Consider the following 24,292-nt stretch of genomic DNA (forward strand, 5'->3'; position numbering starts at 1 on the left):
TTATTTCTGTTCTGAATGTAATATTGAGCTGTGACTGTGGGTTGAAGCTCACCTAAAGGATGGCATTTATTTTAATTATTATTATTAGTTTTTACATCTAACAACATTTTACTTATGTTCCACGTTGCTAATATGTTTTGAAAAATAAAATGTTACCCAGATATCTTAAAAAAAAAGCACATTTTGGAGCTGTAATTGCAATTTTGTGATATTTTGATTTAGGGTTATCATACAGTCAGAATCTCATACCGGACTAATCTCAATAACTTGTCTTGGCCAGGCGGAGCGTCAGGCTGTGAACACAACTGTGCAGGGCTCAGCCGCAGACATTGTTAAACGCGCTACCATCAACATCCACAGACAACTGAGAAAAGCATACCCGAAAGCTCCACTCTCTCACCAGCACACTACAGGTGCGAACACACTCACTCACGCTCACCCAGTGTGCATCTGTGCAACATGTCATGTCCCCCTTTACAGCCAGCTATCCTCGGAGAGGTGCATACCTGAGAGGAGCGTACTTTGTCCTCCAGCTCCATGATGAACTTGTCTATGAAACTACAGAGGAGAATCTCATACAGGTAGGAAATTGATAGTAGTCCATGTACCCCCCCCCCCGTTGGTAATCATTGCATATTTTTCCATAACCGCGTCGTTTTTTTCTTCTTCCTGCCAGGTGGCTCAGATAGTAAAGAGGGAGATGGAGACAGCAGTCAAACTTTCTGTGAAGCTAAAAGCCAAAGTAAAAGCAGGACCGAGCTGGGGAAATTTGCAAGACTTGGATATTTGATGTACTATTTAACTATTGTATCATAATTACAATATTTTTAATTGCATCATAAAGAATGAAACAATTGCATTTTGAAATGTAAATGAATTGAACACATTTTACTCTTATCAATATATTTTTTAAACTCTTGCTAAGTATCTTAACTGTATTTATGACACCATCTACTGTAATAAACAAATTCATACCTTAAAAGTGTATGGTTTATGACAAAAACAGTTGCATGTTCAACAGCCTGAAAAGTCACATTTTTATTGAACCTCTGAATTGAATGTCACAAGTTATAACAGTAACATTTTTTTTCAATTGGGGACTGCAAATAATCATGTGGAAGTGATGTTTTTACGTTTGTGTGTGGAGGTGGACCTCAAAATCAGTTGCTTTTCTTCAACTATCCTTCTTTCACCAGACAGTTCATTTGTACACGACAACGCAAGCAAGGATTAAACGCAATTAGGAGTACACACGGGAAACAAATCTAGAAAGAAATCTTGAGATAGCAGCAGGAAGATGATCCAAAATCCATCTGCAACTAAGTATGCATATACAGGAAGTGCAACTTAATCATGAAATAATGCTTTAAAAACACTTGTAACGCAGATTTAACAAGGAAAGGCAGCATCTCCACTGATATGTGACACCAATGAACCAAACATGACTGTCCTTCAATGAAGGCAATGCCAACAAGTGGTCAAAAATGAAAAAAATCGGAGCTTAGTGGAGTGTGCATGATAATGTAAACATTTTTTTTTAATAAATGGCCTTAGTACCACAAACAAAAATGGGTCTTGATTAAGGCATCAGCACAGGCGTTGTTGTAGACTTGATCGTCAGTAAAAAACAACAAAAAAAGAACATACTGTATGTACACAAGTACAGTTAAGTGCTATCCAGGAACCTTCATGTTCCTCTGCTTGTATCGGAGAAAAACCAGGAAGCAAGGCTGAGGTGGCGGCGTCGTGTGCTGGAACCACTTCCTGGTCATTCTGACAGCGTACATGAAGGAGACAGGAAACGGATGCATCATGGCGCGTGTTCGGCGCGGCTAAAGAAGTACCGGACGGGGGGACCGGGGAGGTCTTCTTCATCAGCTCTCTCCGGCGCAAACGATACAGTGAGGTCGACATACTGACGGCCCGCCGATGGCTTGATCAGCTTCAGCATCCTGCTTGAACAAAACACATTTGGCTATTTTTCAATGCTTTAACGCATGTTTTGATTAATATGAGAAAATGAATCCTTAAAGGGAACCACAGACAAAAAGACGTGTAGATCTTAAAAGATAAATGTTAGTATGAGTTATAATAATTTTATAGTCAAACCTCTCAATGTTTTCGTTTTTATAAAATTTGAAAAATGAGTTGAGGTCGCCATTGTTGTTGACAACGCAATGAACTCTGGGCAGTGACAAATTTCAAAATTGTCCTACATGCATGTGTGATACATCATTGGAAAGCTTAAAATCTCAATTTTCCGGGGGATGAAAAATTTTGAACAGGAGGGCATTTAAAATTTTTTTTTTTTTTTTAAACAGCAAAAGCCTAACTAGAGGTGAGAGCATGTGAGAGCATAATTAAAGACGCCATGATTTTAACGAGCTATTATCGCGTACTTACATCTTTTCAATCCAAAAACTCCATGTAGCATGTAGTGACAGGACACAGCTGTGAATGGCCACAGCCAGACTTTTTCGGGATTTTATGGGTGAAACACGGTAACATAACAAGGGTCACGATGCAGAAATCGCAGACATCAAGGAGTGGTAGACTTTCATTTTCATATATTTTCCCTTTGAAACATTTAAAAAAAAATTATTATTTTTTTTTACAATTTTTCTTTGTTTGGGTCGATTATCTAAAATATCGGGGAAAATGCGACTGTAGCACAGAAAATACAAGGAAGCGATAGTTATGAGGTATATATCCATGACCAATTTACAGACACTATCTTTTTCATTGTCACGTAATTTGTAAGTTTAAAATATGTGAGTGAACAATTTTATAAAGTTTTTTTATTTTGTTTTTTGTTTATTTTTTATTTTTTTTACTAGACATCAATTAATGATTCCAAGCTAAAAATTATAAATACTTCTCTCCAAACAGGAGCGTTTTCACAGACTTTTAAAACTGCAGTAATAAAACCTCTTCTAAAAAAACCTAATCTGGATGCCTCAACCATTAGTGGTTATAGGCCAATATCAATCTGACATTCCTGGGGAAAATTATCGAGAGGGTTGTGTTCGAACAGATCCAGGTTTTTATGATGCAGAACAATCTTTTTAACTCATTTCAGTCTGGATTTCGGCCGCAACACAGCACCGAGACCGTGCTTATCAAAGACCTAAATGATATTCGTCGGAATACTGATGCAGGTAAATCATTTGTTCTGCTACTATTGGATCTCAGCGCCGCATTCGACACGGTTGATCACAACATACTACTCAGCAGATTGGAACAGTGGGTGGGTAGGGCTTACTGACACTGTTCTTCAGTGGTTCACATCTTATTTACATGATAGGGATTTCTTTGTGTCAATCGGAAACCATCAGTAAGAACGAACCAAATTCACGTGTGGAGTCCCTCAAGGGTCAATTCTTGGACCACTCTAGTTTAACATCTACAGTGCCCTCCATAATTATTGGATTTATAATTGTGTGTTTTTTAGCGTCTAATATTTTTTTTTTCTCTAAATAATGTGGGACCTTAATGGAAAAAAAGAGAAAAATCCAACCTTCAACACAAGTGCATTTATTCAGTGGGGAAAAAATCCCACATAAAGAAATAATTATTTGACATCAAATAATGTGTGTCACAATTATTAGCACCCCTGGTGTTAATACTTTTTACAACCCCCTTTTGCCAACAAAACAGCACCTAATCTTCTCCTATAATGTTTCACAAGATGGGAAAAGACAGAAAGAGGGATCTTCAGCCATTCCTCTTTGCAGAATCTCTCTAAATCATCCAGAGACCTGGGTCCTCTCCTCTGTACTCTCCTCTTCAGCTCACCCCACAGGTTTTCAATGGGGTTGAAGTCTGGGGACTGAGATGGCCATGGGAGGAGCTTGATTTTGTGTCTGGTGAACCATTTCTGTGTAGATTTGGCCATATGTTTAAGGTCATTGTCTTTCTGAAAGACCCAGTGACGACCCATCTTCAGCTTTCGGGCAGAGGGCAACAGATTTTAATTTAAAATGTCCTGGTATTTCAAAGCATTCATGATGCCATGCACCCTAACAAGGTTCCCAGGGCCTTTGGAAGTGAAACAGCCCCACATCATCACTGACCCACAGTGGGTATGAGGTGCTGTCTACACGGCAACAAGCTGTTTGGGAGGCATGCACGGAGAAAACCTTTCCTCACTCACAATCATAAACGCAAACGTCTGGAGTTCGCCAAGGGGTATTGGGGCTTCAACTGGGACCATTTGCTTTGGTCAGATGAGACCAAGATTGAGCTTTTTGGCAACAAACACTAAGTGGGTATGGCCCACTGTGAAGTATGGGGGTGGGTCAGTGATGCTGTGGGGCTGTTTCGCTTCCAAAGGCCCTGGGAACCTTGTTAGGGTTGTACAAAGTATTAACACCAGGGGTGCTAATAATTGTGACACACATTATTTGATGTCAAATAATTATTTCTTTATGTGGGATTTTTTTCCCCAATGAATAAATGTATTTGTATTGAAGGTTGGATTTTTTCTCTTTTTTTCCATTAAGGTCCCATATTATTAAGAAAAAATTACTAGAAGCTAAAAAACACATAATTATTATGAATCCAATTATGGAGGGCACTGTATATGCTTCCCCTAGCTCAGATTATGGAACAGTATGACATCTCCTATCACACCCATGCAGATGACACACAACTCTACATTTCTGTGTCCCCACATGATTAATGTCCCTTAGTCTCTCTGAGTAAATGCATTCATCAAATCAATGAATGGATTTGCCAGAATTTTCTCCAGTTAAATGTGGAGAAGACATAAGTGATCATTTTTGGGCCAAAAAAGGAAAGGTCAAAGATAAGCAGGCACCTTAGCACAATGTCACTTACAGCTACAAATCAAGTCAGAAACCTTGGCGTAATTATTGACTCAGACCTAACATTTGATAGCCATCTAAAGTCTTTTACTAAATCTGCTTATTACCACCTAAAAAATATAGCCAGAATTAAGGGGCTTCTGACTCAACAAGACATGGAAAAACTTATGCATGCATCATTTTCAGCAGATTGGACTATTGCAACGGTATATTTACAGGTCTTGATAAGAAAAAATCAGTCAGGAACCTGCAGCTGAAACAGAATGCTGCAGCCAGAGTCCTCACAAATACAAGGAAACTGGACCACATTACACCGGTTTTGACATTGTTACACTGGCTTCCAGTGTGTCAAAGGATAGACCATGGGGGTCCAAACCTGTCCTCAAGGGCCACTGTGGGTCCTGGTTTTTGTTCGTAACAATCGAGCACAGACAGTTTAACCAATGACGTTTGTGCTAAAACAAGCAGCACCTGACTGCAATCAACTGATTACACTTGTGAGACACCAGATTGGTGAAAGGTCGTCCTCATGATGGGTTTGAACAAAAACCCGCACCCACTGCGGCCCTATGTGGAATAGTTTGGACACCACTGGGATAGACCATAAAATACTACTGCTCGTCTACAAAACACTTAATGGCCTTGGACCAAAATACAGTACATGCTTGATTTGTTAGATTCCTATGAAACATCTAGACCCCTAAGGTCGTCTGGAACTGGTCTCCTGTATGTTCCAAGAACAAGAACCAAGCAGGGTGAGGCAGCATTTAGTTATTATGCTCCTCACCTCTGGAAAAAGTTACCTGAAGGTCTGAAGTATGCTCAAACTGTTAGCTAGTTTAAAGTGCATGTGACTCGAAAAAGCATGTTTATTTCATAATACACGCGGTATTTTATGCTCCTGAATGATATGGACCGCTTGGATGTGTGTGGAAGCGATCGCTATATTTATTTCGTTTTTTGAATCCCGCGCCATGAAAATGAGTGACTTCCGGCTTCGGTCTTGCATTGAGGAGGAGGGCGCTAAGACGTGTACGGTAGAAGGCGTCCTCCTCACTATACAGCGTACTGTTGTGTATGAGGTTGAAGGATTCAGCTGATTTTGCGGACTAATACGTTTATTTTTCGCATCATGCCAGCCAAACGGCTGCAGAAAAATCATTCTGTATGAGGGAGAGGCGTATGCGCCTTTTTGGAGGTTCTCATTCACCGTGGATATTGGCCAAAACAAGCCCGAGCTGTTACTGTGGGAGCATTTGACTTACGAGGAAGTGACTAAACATCTTGTTTAGTATTATGTCAAATATTAATACAGCTATTACAAAGTAAACACAACAAACTTTCATTAAATAAAGGACTACTTACGTTTGATCATTGATAAGCATGTAAAAAGCTCTCCTCATGCACATTAGCAGCACGTTAGCTGCACAACTGCAGCCGCCCTCCTCCGGGGAACGAACTGTAAATTGCTCTCCGCCGGGCGGTTTGCCGATCCGCAAAGACAATCGACAACCCAGTCGTCATGTCAAATAATCCAGGCTAGTTATGTGTGATTTTCCGCTTCAAAGACTTTGAAACATCACTCGGTTCGGGTTAGCATGTCGGCTAGCTGTCACGCCTTTTGGTTTGTTTACATTCTCCGAAGCCGGGGAAGGGAAATGACATAAGCCAGATTTAGGTGTCATAAAATATCGTTCGGGAGGTGCGACAGTAAAGGTGAAGTTGACAGTTTTGACCATTATAGAGTAATTTTGCCATGTCGTCCTGAATAAATGCATTTTTATTATTTCATATTCCATTTAGCACAAGACTGTTATTTGTCATGACCATGCCATTTATTTAGCAATTGGGGAAAATACTTGGATAAAAAGAATATCCAGTAAAAATATTGAAGTAAAGAGACAGAAACGGTGACATTTTGCAGCTTTCTTCGTTGCGTTTTCCTCGTTGTGAATAGTTCCCCCTCGACGGGCTGACTGGTCCTTCTCAAGCCATTTATATAGCTATTGGGGAAAAAAATACTTGGATAAAAAGAATATCCTCTAAAAATATTGGAGTAGAGAGACTGAAACAATGACATTTTGCGGCTCTCTTCATCGCGTTTTCCTTGTTCTGAATAATTCCCCCTCAATGGGCTGAATAGTAAAACCGATGAGCCCAGTCTACCGCTGACGTCATCCACCTGTTGGGGACGCTAAAGCCCTATAATGGTAGGCGTGGCTAACCGGTAGATTAAAAGACTAATTTCTCGTCATCTGCGCTTTGCTAAATTGTTGTATATAGTCGAATCGTCTCAAAATACGATTCTAATTCACGTAATAATGCTATTTAAGACTTTTTTTCTCCTGTCGTATGCTCTTTAAATCAGGGCTAAAAACGCTTTTATTTAGCACTGCATATCCATAACTGTCTATATATTTCAATCTATTTGCTTTCTATTCCTCTTGTCCTTTATCTCCATTGCGGATTTCATTTATTATTAGTCGTATTTTTTATATATATATATTTTTTTATTTTATTTGTGATTAAATGCGATTTTTATGTATAATTTTATTTCCTGTTTCGATTGTCTTTGTTTTTAGGTTCTATTGATTTAATGTGATTTTTATGATCTTCATGTGATGTAAAGCACTTTGAATTGCCTTGTGTTGAATTGTGCTATATAAATAAATTTACCTTGCCTTGCATAAAAATGATAGCCATTTCGAATAATAAATATACTTCTTTTTATGGCTGGGTTGAAACAAAAGCGGTTGCGCGGCGTTCATAAATGGGGGTCTCCATGGTAAAACAGACAAGTTAAAAATAGTTTGGGGGCTTAATTGACCACAGAACTGCTCTGGCAGCATAAAGGCATATTGTTCTATCAAACACAACAGTTCTTTTGGCTTAAAATACAGCAGTTTATTTTAAAGAAGAGTGCAAGAGCAGAAACTGCTTTCTCAGCCTTGTCTGTATTTTCCGCCATATATAAATAATAATGTATGTGTTTTTGTAATAATATATTTTAGTAAAAGAAAACAGTTGTGGCTTATTAGAGCCTACAAGTCTTTAAGTCCGAGGTTCCCTTTAATGTCAGGAAAAACTGTGTGCTTTGCAAGAAAAAAGAAGTCTTGGTGAGGCACTCACGTCAGTTTAAGTCTTTTTGTGTGTCCTGGCATCACAGGCACATAGAGCATTTTCACACCGTGGACGACCATCGTGGGTTCAATTCCATACTTCTCCTAAAATGGGTAAAATACGATAAAAGCACATCATAAATATTTCAGACAGTACTGAATGATGCAGCACACACTCACCCTGACTGCATTCATGAAGTCAGACAAGGTAAAGTCCTCACGGCCACTGATAGTCCAGCAGTCCCAGATGGAAAAGTAAATATTCTCCCTGAAAGGAACACAGAGACCAGGACACTTTTTTAAAACAGCAATATACAAAAATGAACATGTGATAACAAAAAGCCACATGTAATACCGGATGTATGCCCGTTTGACAGCCGCCGGCTCAGTGAAGAGAATTACAGGGAGGGCCAAGTTGAAAAAGCAATTTTTCAAAGATTCAAAGCCAAAGCCTCCAACTATCTTGATCAGCTCCAGAGCCACCTAAGTTATAACAAGTAGATGAATGGTCTGAAATCAACAGATCTACTGAAATGCACAGAACGAGGATTCATACCAGTCCAGCCACAGCTGCTGTTGCCGTAGCAATGGCAGGGATGATCTTGCCAGCGATGCGTTTGGTTTTGAATCGGTCTGCGGGCTCGATGGAGTACATCTTGGCTCTGAGGGAAGACGCAGCCGTGACGAAATCCATGTGGCCGTTGCTGTCGTCATCCTTCTCGAACTCCAGTGGCGACATTCGCAACCTGTCTACACATCACATGACGCAGCCATCAAACTGTAGTTACTGGGGCAATCATTGGGTACTAGGATAAACTGGATGTGGCTAAATTTGGAAGATAACACAAGTTAGTGCCAAAGCAATACTTTTACATTAGTAACAGTTGTTTTAGCTTGAAAACAAAAAACACCAAATGGGTGAGTCTAGTAATAGCAGAGTAACAGAGGATGGATTAACTGAAAACTATTCATGAACAAGTGAAACCATGATAGCCAAATCATAGTTTGTTTTTGATCATTCATGCAGTATAGATTTTGCTGTGAGAATGTGGATGATCTTTAACAGGTCGGTTATGGTTATATTAATTGCTTAAAAGTCAGGCAAAACATTTGTTCCACAATGTTGTTATCTTTCTCACTGGAAAATAAGTATTTGGTCTATACCAAAAGTTAATCTCAATACTTTGTTATGTACCCTTTGTTGGCAATAACGGAGGCCAAACATTTTCTGTAACTCTTCACAAGCTTTTCACACACTGTTGCTGGTATTTTGGCCCACTCCTCCATGCATATCTCCTCTAGAGCAGTGATGTTTTTGGGCTGTCGTTGGGCAACACAGAATTTCAACTCCCTCCCCACCCCATGGCGTCAAAATGATAATATCGGGGAGCAAAAATCCTAGAACCACACGAGGGGACCTAGTGAATGACCTACAGAGCAGGGATGACAGTAACAAAGGCTACTATCAGTAACACAATGCGCTGCCAGGGACTCAAATCCTGCACTGCCAGACGTGTCCCCCTGCCGAAGAAAGTACATGTCCAGGCCCGTCTGCGGTTCGCTAGAGAGCATTTGGATGATCCAGAAGAGGACTGGGAGAATGTGTTATGGTCAGATGAAACCAAAATAGAACTTTTTGGTAGAAACACAGGTTCTCTTATTTGGAGGAAAAAGAATACTGAATTGCACCATACCCACTGTGAAGCATGGGGGTGGAAATATCATGCTTTGGGGCGGTTTTTCTGCAAAGGGACCAGGACCATTGATCTGTGTAAAGGAAAGAATGAATTGGGCCATGTATCGAGACATTTTGAGTGAAAATCTCCTTCCATCAGCAAGGGAATTGAAGATCAGACATGGCTGCGTCTTTCAGCATGACAGTCATCCTGAACACACAGCCAGGTCAACAAAGGAGTGGCTTCGTAAGAAGCATTTCAAGGTCCTGGAGTGGTCTAGCCAGTCTCCAGATCTCAACCCCATAGAAAATCTGCGGAGGGAGTTGAAAGTCAATGTTGCCCAACGACAGCCCCAAAACATCACTTCTCTAGAGGTGATCTGCATGTAGGAATGGGCCAAAATACCAGCAACAGTGTGTGAAAAGCTTGTGAAGAGTTACAGAAAACGTTTGGCCTCCGTTATTGCCAACAAAGGGTACGTAACAAAGTATTGAGATAAACTTTTGGTATTGACCACTTATTTTCCACCATGATTTGCAAAGAAATTCTTTAAAAATCAAACAATGTGATTTTCTGTTTTGTTTTTTTTCCACATTCTGTCTCTCGTGGTTGAGGTTTAACCATGTTGACAATTACAGGCCTCTCTAATATTTTCAAGTGGGAGAACTTGCACAATTAGTGGTTGACTAAATACTTATTTGCCCCACTGTATGTGTTATGCTAATGTCCCTTTAAGACAGGGGTTCCACACTACTGGCTTACAGTTAATTCTGTACATATAATTGAATCACTGCTGGCCAAAAGTATTGGCACCCCTGCAATCCTGTCATAACGCTCAATTTCTCCCAGAAAATGATTGCAATTACAAATGCTTTGGTAGTCATATCTTCATTTATTTTGCTTGCAATGGAAAAACACAAATTAGAATGAAAAAAATATATATATAATTTCACACAATTTTTTTTTTTTTTTTAAATGGCCGGACAAAAGTATTGGCACCCTCAGCCTAATTCTTGGTAGCATAACCTTTAGACAAAATAACTGCGAACAACCGCTTCCGGTATCCATCAGTGAGTTTCTTACAATGCTCTGCTGAAATTTCAGACCATTCTTCTTTGGCCAACTGCTCCAGATCTCTGAGATTTGAAGGGTGCCTTCTCCAAACTGCCATTTTCAGATTTCTCCACAGGTATTCTATGGGATTCAGGTCTGGACTCATTGCTGGCCACTTTAGAAGTCTCCAGTGCTTTCTCTCAAACCGTTTTCAATTGCTTTTTGAATTGTGTTTTGGGTCTTTGTCATGCTGGAAGATCCAAGACCTCCGAGGGAGACCCAGCTTTCTCACACTGGGTCCAACATTAAGCTGCAAAATTTGTCGGTAGTCTTCAGACTTCATAATGCCATGCACACGGTCAAGCAGTCCAGTGTCAGAGTAAGCAAAGCAATCCCAAAACATCAGAGAACCGCCGCCATGTTTGACTGTGCGGACCGTGTTTTGTTTAAAGGCCTCGCTTTTTCCCCCTGTAAACTCTATGTCGATGCCTTTTCCCAAAAACTCTACTTTTGTCTCATCTGACCAGAGAACATTCTTCCAAAATGTTTTTGGCTTTCTCAGGTAAGTTGTGGCAAACTCCAGCCTGGCTTTTTTATGTCTCTGGGTCAGAAGTGGGGTCTTCCCACGTATCCTACGATAGAGTCCCTTTTTATTCAGACGCCAACGGATAGTACGGGTTGACACTGTTGTACCCTCGAACTGCAGGACAGCTTGAACTTGTTTGGATGTTAGTCGAGGTTCTTTATCCACCATCCGCACAATCTTTCGTTGAAATCTCTCGTCAATTTTTTCCATCCACATCCAGGGAAGTTAGCCACAGTGCCATGGGCTTTACACTTATTGATGGCACTGCGCACCATAGACAAAGGAACATCAGGTCTTTGGAGATTGACTTGTAGCCTTGAGATTGCCCATGTTTCCTCACAGTTTTGCTTCTCAAGCCCTAAGACAGTTCTTTGGTCTTCTATGTTTTGTCCGTGCTCAATGTGGTACACACAAGGACACAGGTTGAATCAACTTTAATCCATTTTAACTGGCTGCAAGTGTGATTGAGTTCTCCAGCCATCATGTAGCACAGCTGACTCACTGACACTGAGCAACAACCAGTAGGGGAGCGTTGAGCCTTGCAGGTGCAAGTGAGTGATATCTCCCTCCCTTTTTGGGACATAAAAAATAGCTAATACCGTTGGGACAGTATGACGGAAAACTTTTGTGGATTTGAAACCGTGACGTTTTCATACCACGGTATACCTTGAAACCGGTAATCGGCACATGTCTATCAGTGCCATTGACGGCAATAGACGTCCAATACAATTTGACTAGGGGGCTGGCACCGTTTGCCCTGCATTCTATCGCCGCAATGGAAGTGAAACATAATCACTCAATACAATGCCAATGAGATAATACATTTAACCCAATCTTTTTTACCTGACTCCTGTTTAACAAATGTAGTGGAAGGATTTCAAGTTGGTTCTTTCTAATTAGTGACCGTGCTTTTGTTATTTGTCCATTACAGTCAGTGGCACTCATCTGCGACAAAATGGAAAATGTTTTCTATCATATACCTGCTTTGACAAAATCGCCAGAAATAGCAAGCTTTAGCTGCCCAATGGCCGCTCTTTCCTCTTCACTGCTTAGAGGCATCTTCAACTGATCCGGCTTCTTTGCCGACTCGTCCGTCTCGATACACTTAAAGGCGACAAATAAAAATTAACTGGCTTGAACGGTTAGTAAAAGATATATCAGTGACATTAAAGAGTACTTTGACGGAGGGCTGGTATTCCGGGATCTTTACGTGCAAAAGGATTTCAGCCACAGTGTCTCCCCTTAGATCCTAAAAGTCGACAAGAACTTAATGTGCTGTGTATGTACAACGTACTACATGTACAAATCAGTGGCTTACCTTCTCTGAGTACGGAATGTTGTAAATGTCAGCAAAGAGCCGGGCCGTGCTCACAATAAAAGTGAAGTGCCTAAAGGGGAACAGTTGAAGGAAAATGAGCTAGGTACTGCACAACATTAGTGATGTCAAAGCAGCTTACTCACAGGGGGTCTTTTAAGTCAAAATCGATAGGAGCTGGTGGTCTTTTGGGAGACTGCCAAAATAAACCTGCCAAACCGAGGTGCAAAGTGCATAAAAGGGGAAGTTCACAGGAATTTCTTTCAAACTTACTTCCATCTTTTAACCTCGTGTCCAATGGAAAAGCATGAAGAAGTTGCAGGGCCTATATAAAAAGATAATTTCCTTTAAAATCTTACTTTCTTAAATTCCTGTCAGTTTCAAAACTGACCAAAATTACTTTTTGTCAAATCACAATTTTTCAGTTTGTGTAGCAGGAGTACTGAATGATTTGTGCGTTAATGTTAAACATAGGACCAGAGCTGGGTAGAGTAGCCAAACATTTTACTCAATTAAGAGTAGCGTTACTTCAAAATAATATTACTCAAGTAAAAGTAGTCGTCCAAAAAATGTACTCAAGTACAAGTAAAAAAGCATCCAGTGAAAATAATACCCAATGAGTAACATTAGAGGTGGTAATCTTCGAGCACCTAACGATTCGATTACAATTCAGAGACTCCGATTGATGCCTCCCACCCCCATTTTTTTTTTTTTTTTAATGTTTTGTATATTTTTTCCAAAATTGTTCAAAAATCCTCTCAGGCTAAATAAACCAAACTACTATTTTAGTATCAAGTTACCGGTTAAAAACAGTAAATAAAATACTCAAGTCCCCATTCTGTATCAGCAGCTTTAAACTACATTCAATTAATTTAATGTTGTTAATCAACCGCTAAAGTTGTTAAAATTGCGCCCGTTATTCCATAATTTCCCTCATGTCTACTTTCCACATGTGAAAGTTTTAAAACTGTTTCATCATTTAAAGATAGATTCAACTCAAGATTTTGCCGATTTAGGGATATTTTTGATAAAAAGTAATTAGGTTCTCAACAACAGAGCCTTCTAGAGATGTCTACTGCTTTAAGATGGAGCCTGTTCAGTAGCGCGGGAAAGTCTGTCATTTCCGTCATGTCATAGCCGTATGTTGCCGTATGTTTGTAGCAACTAGCAACCGGGCGCTGTTTGTAGCGGCTGACAGCCGCAGTCAGGTATTAGTTTTTTTCTTACCTAGCGGCATTAGCTGCACATGATATTTACTCTCGGTCCGTTCCTCATTGCGTCCATAAAGACCGCGTGGACCTGCGTTTTATTTCCGCTTTACTTGGTATAATTCAAAAATCGGAATTTGGATGTTTGTGAATCGTTCTTGAATCTTCCACGGCCGAATCGCAAATAATCTAAGAATTGGAAATTTAGCACGCCTCTAAGTAACATTGTGAGTAACTGCAGTTGTTTGATATTTTAAATAAACAATGGTTTTTTTTTTTTCTCTCAGCACAAACTTATCTACTGGTCCTTCTCAAAAAAATTATCAGATTGTGATAAAGTTCATTATTTTCTGTAATGTACTGATAAACATTAGACTTTCATATATTTTAGATTCATTACAAACAACTGAAGTATTTCAAGCCTTTTATTGTTTTAATATTGATGATTTTGGCAAAAAGGTCTAAAAAACAAAAATTCCTGTCTAAAAAAATTAGCATATCATGAAAAGGTACTCTAAAGAAGCATCTAACCTAATCATCTGAATCAACGAATTAACTCAAAACCCCTGCGAAAGATTCCTGAGGCTTTTAAAAACTCCCAGCCTGGTTCATTACTGAAAACCGCAATCATGGGCAAGACTGCCGACCTGACTGCTGTCCAGAAGGCCATCATTGACACCCTCAAGCAAGAGTCTAAGACACAGAAAGAAATTTCTGAGCGATTAGGCTGTTCCCAGAGTGCTGTATCAAGGCACCTCAGTGGGAAGGAAAAAGTGTGGCAGGAAATGCTGCACAACCAGAAGAGGTGACCGCACCCTGAGAAAGATTGTGGAGAAGGCTCGATTCCAGACCTTGGAGGACCTGCAGAAACAGTGGACCGAGTCTGGAGTAGAAACATCCAGAGCTACCGTGCACAGGCATGTGCTAGAAATGGGCCGTTACTCAGTGGTCCAAAGTACTTTAATTCAGATGAAAGCAAATTTTGCATGCCATTCGGAAATCTAGGTGCCAGAGTTTGGAGGAAGACTGGGGAGAAGGAAATGCCAAAATGCCTGAAGTCCAGTGTCAAGTACCCACAGTTAGTGATGGTCTGGGGTGCCATGTCAGCTGCTGGTGTTTGGTCTACTGTGTTTTATCAAGAGCAGGGTCAATGCAGCTCGCTATCAGGAGATTTTGGAGCACTTCATGCTTCCATCTGCTGAAAAGCTTCATGGAGATGAAGATTTCATTTTTCAGCACGACCTGGCACCTGCTCACAGTGCCAAAACCACTGGGAAATGGTTTACTGACCATGGCATTACTGTGCTCAATTTGCCTCCTGACCTGAACCCCAAAGAGAATCTGTAGGATATTGTGAAGAGGAAGTTGAGAGACACCAGACCCAACACTGTGGATGAGCTTCAGGCCGTTATCGAAGCATCCTGGGCCTCCATAACACCTCAGCAGTGCCACAGGCTGATTGCCTCCATGCCACGCCGCATTGAAGCAGTCATTTCTGCAAAAGGATTCCCGACCAAATATTGAGTGCATAGCTGATATAATTAATTGAAGGTTGACTTTTTTTGTATTATAAAATACTTTTTTGTATTGGTCGGATAAAATATGCTAATTTTTTGAGAAAGGGATTTTTGGTTTTTGTTGACTTTTTTGCCAAAATCATCAATATTAAAACAATAAAAGGCTTGAACTACTTCAGTTGTGTGTAATGAATCTAAAACATATGAAAGTCTAATGTTTATCAGTACATTACAGAAAATAATGAACTTTATCACAATATGCTATTTTTTTGAGAAGGACTAGTATATGAACTGTTGTTTTAACGTTTTAATTATAATTGGTGAAATTATTAGAGCTACTCTTGGCATCTCGGGCAAAAAAATAAGAAATCTCATATGTAGAATACAGAGGAAAAATGTAATGACTCTTGTGTAGCCCAAAGTAGCGGAGTAAGAGTAGCTTTTTTTTTTCTTCACAAATCTACTCAAGTAAAAAGTATGGCTAGTACAACTAAGAAGTACATTTTTCTCAGAAAGTTACTCAAGTAAATGTAACTGAGTACATGTGACGCGTTACTACCCACCCCTGCATAAGACCATAGGAGTCCTTACCTTTCTCTTGAAATACTTTTCAAATTTAAGCCTAGCCAAGGTTACACACTGTTCCCAACAATGGGGCCGCCTGTTGAGCAGTTTGATGACTTCAAATGAGCCCTCCAAACTTTCACCTGCCTGCATCCTCTGTACACAAAATTATAACACAATCAAAAAGACACACTTTATTGTGGAATACTAATGAAGACTCTTTTTCTACCTGCAGCACAAATTCCGCTGATATATGGGTCTGCCAGAAGTTGTTGTACATGGAGGGCTTCAGGGCAAATGCATTCTCAAACTAGATGGGTGGGGGAAAGAAATTAGGTCAATAGTGTTAACAATCACTGTTTTACACTGTAATTGAATTTATAAGGGTCCACCTTGTCTCTGGCCCACTGAATGGTGTGCTCTATGACAGAAGGGAATGACTTTAGAGTGCAGAAAGGGATTTCCTCTTCTGGAGGGTCCCTCTGTTGAATAAAGTTAGGGGACTTATGAACTAAAAAAAAAAAAGAATTTAAAAAATTGTCTCATGGCAAGTATACTCACATGGCTATTGTAGGATTCTGTCAAATTTGGCACAATAATTTCTGTATGTCCTTTAGTTCCCATCGTCCCAGAGTCTAAGAGTGCTCGCTGATTGGATACGCAGCGACTACAACAAAATCACATAAACTTGAATAGAAGCAAATCAAAGTTATAAGTAATATAATTATATGGTTAATAATTACAGTAATTTTCACACTATAAGGCGCACCTGACTATAAATCACCACCCACCAAATTTGGCATGAAAACGGCATTTTTTCATAGATAAGCTGCAGCTGTCCTCACAGTATTATGGGATATTTACACCATAAAATATGAACCAAGACTGTCACAAGACCAAATGAATCACCATGAAGCTTTGAACCAATTGGCTTTAAAGCATCATTGCTTCAAGAAGCTTCATTCGGCCATCATTGTTCTCTTGGAGGAGACAGTCAACCTCTGCTGCCACCTGCTGTCAACACTGTTGTCGTTCACAATGCCTCCTAGCATGCATTGCAGCGCTACAGATGTAAATAACAAATTAAAATTCATGTTCTGTGATAACTATTTCTTCAGTTACTGTTCTAGTTGTTTCATTAATTGCTAGTTATTGAATTTGGCAAGACTTTATTTGACAGTGGCGCCATAACACCGTCATAATTATGACATGACACTGCCATGAGCATTAATGAAGGCCAGTGACAGATGTCGTTTGGTGTCAAATTATCTCCCTTTTGAATGGATGTAAAAGATCCGAGCTGGACATAAATGGAGTTAGTGACATAATTTGCCGGATCACACTTAATGACATCCGTCATAAACATTCACTAATGCCCATGATAATGTCATGTTATAATTATGACAGTCTTATGGCAGTCCAATGATGAAAAAAGTAGTGGCTTATAGTCCGAAAATTACTGTATGTCAGAGGACAATTTAATCACTGCTTGGAAAAGTAGGCTCGTGTTAATCCAACCTGTCTACGTATCTCCGGGCCTCTACATTGTCCAGTGCAGTGACCACCAGGTTCAGGCGTGAGTAAAAGGAATCACTGTAGATGCTCTCAGTAGCAGGACACACCTTGTTGAGGTGAGCATCTACCTGTAGATCTGGGTTAATATTCAAAGTGGCTTCTGCTGCTGTTGTACTCTTTGGTTTCTAAAAAGAATCACAACAGTCTTTAATTAAGCACTGATAGAAAAATCTGACAAAATGACAAATACCAGTATATGCATAAATACACTTGTAGAAAACACATCTGAGATTGAAAAATGAATATTTCATCTTTAAAGTATAAAAGCAGTGATTATAATGGCAATCTCACCTGGATATGATGTGGTCTGAAAAGAAACTGTCTATTCAGGTTGGACTTTTCTATGAGGTCTGGATCCGTAATATACACCTTAAGGCAGAATACATTTTGAGATGGTGAGAAAAATCCTTGAGATGTGGTTAAAACTTATCAGGCAAAATTAAATGTCCACCTCTCCCGAACTCTGACCCAATCCCACTCCGAGCAAGGCAAAGTTTTTCAGCATTTCGCAGCCTATGGCACCGCAGCCAACCTGCAAGAGAGGACATCAATTGGTCATGCCTCTCAAATTATGTGAATTTGAGTGACCTAACATTTTTAGGTTATTTAAGATCTGGACAAACATACCAAGAAAACCCTGAGCTTGTGCAGCTCCCTACACAACGATTCACCGATACAAACTCGCAGTCCATCGTATCGGTCTCCCCGAGGAAGAAAGTCATCAACAGGCAGAGACTGAAGTGGCTTGACTAATTCAATGACATCAAGATAAAACTACAGGGACAAACAAATTCAATACAAACAGGGCAGATAACTGAGACAAGATTTAAAAAAAAAAAACCTGTCAAATCCTGAGGTAATGAGGTAAGTCCTACCCATTGCTGAAGAGGTGCAAACTTCCCTGTGATGGCTTTAAGGACCTCTTGACTCGCAAGGCCTCCTACAGCAGCCGCTAATGGAGGAAGAGTTCCCCTCGCTGTTCTTGCCAGCCATTGCACCAACTCTGCATTCACAGGAGCCTTAATGTAGAAAAACATGAAAAGAAACATCAAAAAGGTAAGATTATTCTTCACAACATTTTGTCTATGCAAATTCACAAAACTCACTAAAACATTTCTTTGAATGCAACCACGTTAGGGGAAAGAAAAACTCACTTTGTTCCTGAGTGTTGCATTCACTTCCTCAGTTAATTTCAGTAGCGTCTGAGCATCCTGTAAACAGCTGGTATTGAGAAAAGTAAAATATTTCATGAATTAGTGCAACAAAGCCCAAAACCTTTTTGCACAGGGCTGTCAAACGTATTGAAATATCGATTAGAGCTATCCCGACTAGTCGACGAAGTCGATGTCATCGATGACGTAAATGTATCAACGGGCATATCATCCTGTCGACAATTAATGAAGGGTTGAAAAAAATTGAGAAGAAAATTGAAAGTTGATAATGGCGGACACGCGGGATTCAAGCTGGGAAAGCGGCACAAAGCCAAAAAAGCGCCAAGGTGACCAAAGCATGAACTTATTTCAACGAAACAAAGGAGGGTACACTGTCGTGTGCAGTCACTACAATGCCAAGCTTAAATACCACGGCAGCACGGCGGCCATGAAGCCATGAATAAACACCTGAAGCGCTGTCACACAGGTATAATTTTGGAAGACGACGGGAGACAACAAGCTGGCGGATCGTAAGTCCATACAACAACATTTTCTTATTGACTGCCTTTATGTGGGTCATATGACAGGGACTAATGTCGGGCTAATGTAGCTGAATAAGCAGCTACGTACTTTAAATAGTGTGTTGCTGCCTCCGTTAAGATCAACAATATTGAAAGCATTTTTTGTTTTAGAATCTCTTTTACAAATAAGGAATTCCTTATTATTTTGCTTCGTCTACATCAAATTATATTCAATAGAAAAATTCATACTAATGCTTCGTCGTAGCTCCCAGCAAAGGTACATGTATGTAAAGTGCGTAGCTGCTCACAGCTACATTACCCCTACCAAATAATGTGACTTTTGTTTCTCGTAGCAATATTACGACTTTAATCTCGTTCTTTTCTTTTTTTAAACTGGCCGTAATACTCTATCAAAGCATTGTATCAACGTGCATCATTAAGTTTTTTTTTTTCACGTATTTCACTCCAGTGATATGTGACATTTATTTATCTACTCTGCTAGTGCTCACTCTAATGCTGAGACTACACAGACATATCACAAAAAGTGGAAGTAAGAATTGTTTTGAATCTTGCTGGAAAAGTGAAGTCAGTGTTCCGAATCGGTTCACATTCCATTATTTTGCACTAGTTAATGCCATCAGCATTTGACATAATTGTTGATTTGTGATTTATTATTGTTATTTATATGTTTATTTGTACTTTAATAAATAATTTAAGTGTTCCAAAATGTTTTTGTGAATGAATAATATTGAACAAAAATTTAATTGCAAGATTAGTAAAAAAAAAAAAAAAAAAAAAAAACGTAAAAAAATATTAGACTTGTCGACTAAGCGGTAAAAAGTCTGCAGACTCATCAGGAGAAAAAAATTTGTTTGGGACAGCCCTAATGTCAATACTGAAATGTTGTATCCGAATACGATATCGAATTGCAAAAATGTCCATACTCATAATGTTCTATTGGGTGACATTTGTTTTATTCATTTATTTATTTGTTTGTTTTTGCACTCCCACAGGACACCAGAAATATGTTGTCATGGGGGAAATTTAGTGCTTGAAAAAACACAATTTTAAGATCAATATTGGGTGGAAAGTTTTTGTATCATTGCAACAGTAGACACAAATATCTTACCCTATGTTAGGAAGTCTATTTTCCTGTTCTTGAAAGGTGTCTAGCGCCAACATGGCAGCATGGATCTGTAGCGGTGCCTAATGAAGAGAAAGCAGGTACATTATGAACAAGGGGGGGACCTCCCATATGAGAAATTAATGCTGTGGAAATGTTTTAAAACCTTGCAGTAATGGAGCCTCTGTGTAACTAAAAACAGGCAACAAGTTCTATGATACACTACTGTACAACCCAAAAACCTGCTGTTAAAGTCACCTCTGGTTTACTGAAGTCTGGAGTCAACACCTGAGGATCCCATAACTGTCTCTCGAGAGTTTCCTGAAAGGTTTTGGATAAGTTCATATCCCAATAAAAAAACATTTTTAATTACAACTGGTTAATAATAGTAGCCTTTGACTTACAAATGTGTACATCTTTGGGGTTTTCAAAAGGACAAAGAAACCGCCATGCGTGTATTCTTGTAGTTGGGATGTATCTCCTATTGCAAAACTGTGCGGGGAAAGGACTAACGATAGACACATAAGATAACATGAATTTGTTATTAATATTCATTACCATGGCACCTTGTGGAGATAAAAATCTTGCATATTATGAATACCTGTAACCTGTCTTGAGGTGCCGTTGAGTTCCTCCATTCCATTGACTTCTCTAAAGACGATGCACTGACCAGTCTGGAGGCAATGAGGTTGGTTGTCCAAGCAAGTTAACACCCCAGGATTATCCTGAGCCAGAAAAAAAAAACAGTATTTCTCCGACAGTTTACAGCAACAATAATATAAAATAGGAACAATGCTTAAAATTCAGCTTGTTCCCTCAAAAGCCACTCTAAATATTTGAGGACAAACTCTTAATACAGCTTACGCGGGTGATGCTTTGGATGAAAATTTCCTTAGGTTCTTCCCCTGTGGAATCGAAAACTTCAAAGTCCTCTCCAAAATCACAGAACACCCGCACACTGATGCCATATGTGTCACAGCTGATGAACTGCCGAGACAATGCACTTCTTGTTAAATTTTTACTCTTCTTGTCCGAATGACTTTAAATAGCCTACCCTGATGGGAGGGCATTGTGCGTGGCAGAAATCATTGACTCTCTTTTGAAGGCTCAGTCTGGCTTCAGTCAGAATTACACACTAAGAAAAACAGATGTCGAACGTTAAATATCGCAATTTCGACAGATGCAGATTATGTACTTTGGACAAAATCACAGTCTTCCACAGTGCACATGCTACTCATTCCAATAGGTACATCAGGCTATATAATCTAAAATACCTGATAGTTTCGGAGAAAGCTCAGATCGGTGTTGTCATCCAAAGCTGTAATGGAAGTGTCAACATGGACATAGGGATTCAACTCTGCAACTCGAGGGCAAACTGCCTCTGCCCTTCAGAAAGGATAGAGAAAGATATATAAGAGATTGGCTTTGATAAACAACACAAAGATAGATGCCTTGTCTCTAATGGTTAGTACCTTTTCCGCTGGCTCAACACATCCTCTTTGTGAATAAAGAAGTTGGAGCCGAGATCCCAGGTCTCACACTGCTTTGTGTCATGGAGTGTCACAGCCTATGCGCATACGAAACCCAAGTCCAAGTTGGGACATTGTGTAAAACGTGAACAAAAAACACAAAACAATGATTTTCAAATCTTTTTCAACCCCCATTTGATTGAATAACCTATTTAAAAAAAAGTTGAATTTGATGAACTTTGTTTTGTCCAAATATTCTCTCATTTTAAATTTGATACCAGGAAACCCCTAAAAATGAAAAAACAGCCGAGGAAGTGGAAACCAAAGAATAGAAAAACCAAAGAATAGAAAAGCATGTGAGGAAGCCAAAGTGGCGGGGGGAAAAAACAAGAACAAGGAGAACCTCCAAACCCAGCTAGAAAATACCAGTTTTTGAACCCAGGACCTCTTTAAGGAAGATCTACTCAACAATAGGGCTTCAGCGATTATCTTAGTAATTGATTAATCTATCAACTAGTTAGTTCGAATAATCGCGTACTCGGATTAGGAACATTTGATGCATTGCAGTAAACATTTTCGGAGATTTAAAATAAAGGCTTGCCAAGATTGCACTTTCAAAAAAGCATTAAATGCAAATACAAAATAAAATGCACAAGTGTTTCTTCAAAGTATGCAGAATTTCACTTTCATGTAGAAATAATTAAAATACCTGAGCTTAGCTTCGAACAGTATAAAAGATAAATAAATGAGGATCTAAGTACAACAAAAGAACAACTAGCTAACTTCCAAAGCAAAAGTCCGCAAACTTAAATGCTATAAAATGCTAACGATATTTTACAATGCCCTTAACAAATCATTCAAACACATATTCCCACAAAAAAGGCTTAATATACCTATAAACAAAATTCTGAATGTATTAAAAACAAATTAACTCAAACAAAAACTTGGCTTATGTTGGTCTTAACAGGGAGCAGCTGGATTCAGCCATGTTAAATGAGTTATGTCATATTCACTGTTGACGCTAGAGGGCAGTGTATCCACCCAAACCAATAAAACTAAATGCACACACTTTCAAAACAAACCATTAAAACGAACCTCTTAATTAAACGAATACTCAAAGCAAAAAAAAAAAAAGATTCAAAGCTTTTTTTTCTAATCAATTACTCGAGTTAATCGATTAATCATTGCAGCACTACTCAACAATATTTCACCATACCGCCCTATTCCGAGAATACCAATGTTAAATGATGACAGCACTTACCTTTAGCCCAGCTAGGACAATGTTCTTTGCTGTAAAAACAAAATGTTTTTGTTGTTGTTCAGGTGTAACAAATGTGTTCAGTAAATGTTTATTACAATGGTGCATTATAGTACCTATCTCGATTCCCGGCCCACCCAATCCACTGAGAAAAACTGCAGACTGGGCCATCTGTTGCATGGCACTGTCTCCCAACACATAGCGCTGACGACTAGATAGAGAGGGTGGAAGCACAGACATACGTTTTGTACGACCTAATTTGGTCAGTTGTATTAATGCAGCACTAGTAGCTTTGAGATAATAGGATCACAAGAGTGATCATGACTTGCCTGTATAGAGAGTCATCTATTTCCATCGAGTCTTCAGCCATGCTTGGGAGGGGACGAGGGTGGGAACTCTACAACTTGAGAGAAAACGATGCGACCTATGAATACCAATACATGTGAGAAGATGTTCTGTCACAATAGTTGCCATTTGTAGACACAAAATGCGCCCCGTGGTTGTAGCAGAAAAGCTAACATGCCAGAATGAAAACTGAAGTTATCGTTAAAGTGCCAGTTAAAATTTATTGACCTACTAAGCAGACTACCAACATTAGCCCTCCTCACCAAACACATCAAATGTATAAAAGAATGTATCTTATAAATAGGTCTAGAATAGTAGTTGATGCTAGCTAGTGTAGTGCCAGTGACTGCTGCAGCCGGTGGCAAGAACACGGGCATGCGTACATACGGTAAAAATGAAAACACAATTAATACAGAAATTCACTTCCGTGAGAAGCAGCCGATAAAATAATGATATTTCGGGAAAAATATACTGAAATTCACTGTTTACATTCTTTTTAAAATAAATAAATCTTTCATACGTGGAGACAGTGTGCGCGAGGAGCTATGGCGAATGAATGGATGTGATTGGTTGGAATCTGGAACCTTTCCGGGTTACCCCAGATCACGTGATCGGGATTGGTCGAATGAGCATTGAGTTTACAATGGTATACATTTTTGTGACAACGTTTTACCTATTTTATTGAGCGCTGTCATCAAAGAAGAGCTTCATTGAATTGATCGCTACTCAGTTAGGCTATAGTTCTACAGTAAATAGCATATTCTTGCTTCTAAGGATAGAAATTCAGTATAATCACATCAATAACATCTTAATTAAATATATATATTTTTTAAGAAGTAAAGAACGGTGGCAAGTTTTTAATAGTTGTAGAGGTTAAAAATTACCTCTAACCTCGAAACACAAAGTGACCGAAATGACGTCAGACTGGGTAAACTAACTTCCGCCATAATTTACTCTTCGCCGTCAGTATCATCAACATACCGACA

At 39.4% G+C, this 24,292-nt stretch overlaps 2 protein-coding genes across 3 annotated transcripts in view; one reads left to right on the top strand and one right to left on the bottom strand.

Annotated features, from left to right (window-relative positions):
• The window catches only part of polq (polymerase (DNA directed), theta), a 31,600-nt gene extending 30,660 nt beyond the window's left edge, over positions 1 to 940 (top strand). The window contains exons 33-35 of the mRNA XM_057844025.1: positions 281 to 413; positions 481 to 581; positions 677 to 940. Coding sequence (XP_057700008.1) covers positions 281 to 413; positions 481 to 581; positions 677 to 790 — 348 coding nt within the window. The 3' untranslated portion in view covers positions 791 to 940. The remainder of the gene's footprint in view (positions 1 to 280; positions 414 to 480; positions 582 to 676) is intronic.
• A 64-nt stretch (positions 941 to 1,004) lies between these two features.
• Positions 1,005 to 23,892, bottom strand: uba6 (ubiquitin like modifier activating enzyme 6). 2 transcript variants are annotated; one of them, XM_057844026.1, is made up of 32 exons: positions 23,827 to 23,892; positions 23,291 to 23,385; positions 23,078 to 23,172; positions 22,965 to 22,993; positions 21,707 to 21,801; positions 21,509 to 21,620; positions 21,289 to 21,369; positions 21,099 to 21,221; positions 20,836 to 20,959; positions 20,639 to 20,742; positions 20,493 to 20,555; positions 20,241 to 20,317; positions 18,594 to 18,660; positions 18,315 to 18,458; positions 18,067 to 18,213; positions 17,891 to 17,971; positions 17,731 to 17,808; positions 17,383 to 17,564; positions 16,426 to 16,531; positions 16,257 to 16,346; positions 16,094 to 16,174; positions 15,892 to 16,020; positions 12,849 to 12,900; positions 12,722 to 12,785; positions 12,579 to 12,648; positions 12,438 to 12,509; positions 12,241 to 12,364; positions 8,502 to 8,695; positions 8,301 to 8,428; positions 8,126 to 8,213; positions 7,956 to 8,050; positions 1,005 to 1,952 (listed from the first exon to the last, which is right to left on the bottom strand). In XM_057844026.1, exons 2-32 carry the CDS (start codon positions 23,329 to 23,331, stop codon positions 1,811 to 1,813), a joined length of 3,078 nt encoding a protein of 1,025 aa, XP_057700009.1. In that variant the 5' UTR covers positions 23,332 to 23,385; positions 23,827 to 23,892; the 3' UTR covers positions 1,005 to 1,810. The 2 variants fall into 2 exon arrangements, with proteins under 2 accessions (XP_057700009.1, XP_057700010.1); XM_057844027.1 differs by having other exon boundaries at positions 23,291 to 23,364; positions 23,827 to 23,855.
• Between the last annotated feature and the right edge of the window lie 400 nt (positions 23,893 to 24,292).

Source organism: Corythoichthys intestinalis, chromosome 8 (assembly GCF_030265065.1).
Source record: "Corythoichthys intestinalis isolate RoL2023-P3 chromosome 8, ASM3026506v1, whole genome shotgun sequence".
NCBI classification, from domain to species: domain Eukaryota; kingdom Metazoa; phylum Chordata; class Actinopteri; order Syngnathiformes; family Syngnathidae; genus Corythoichthys; species Corythoichthys intestinalis.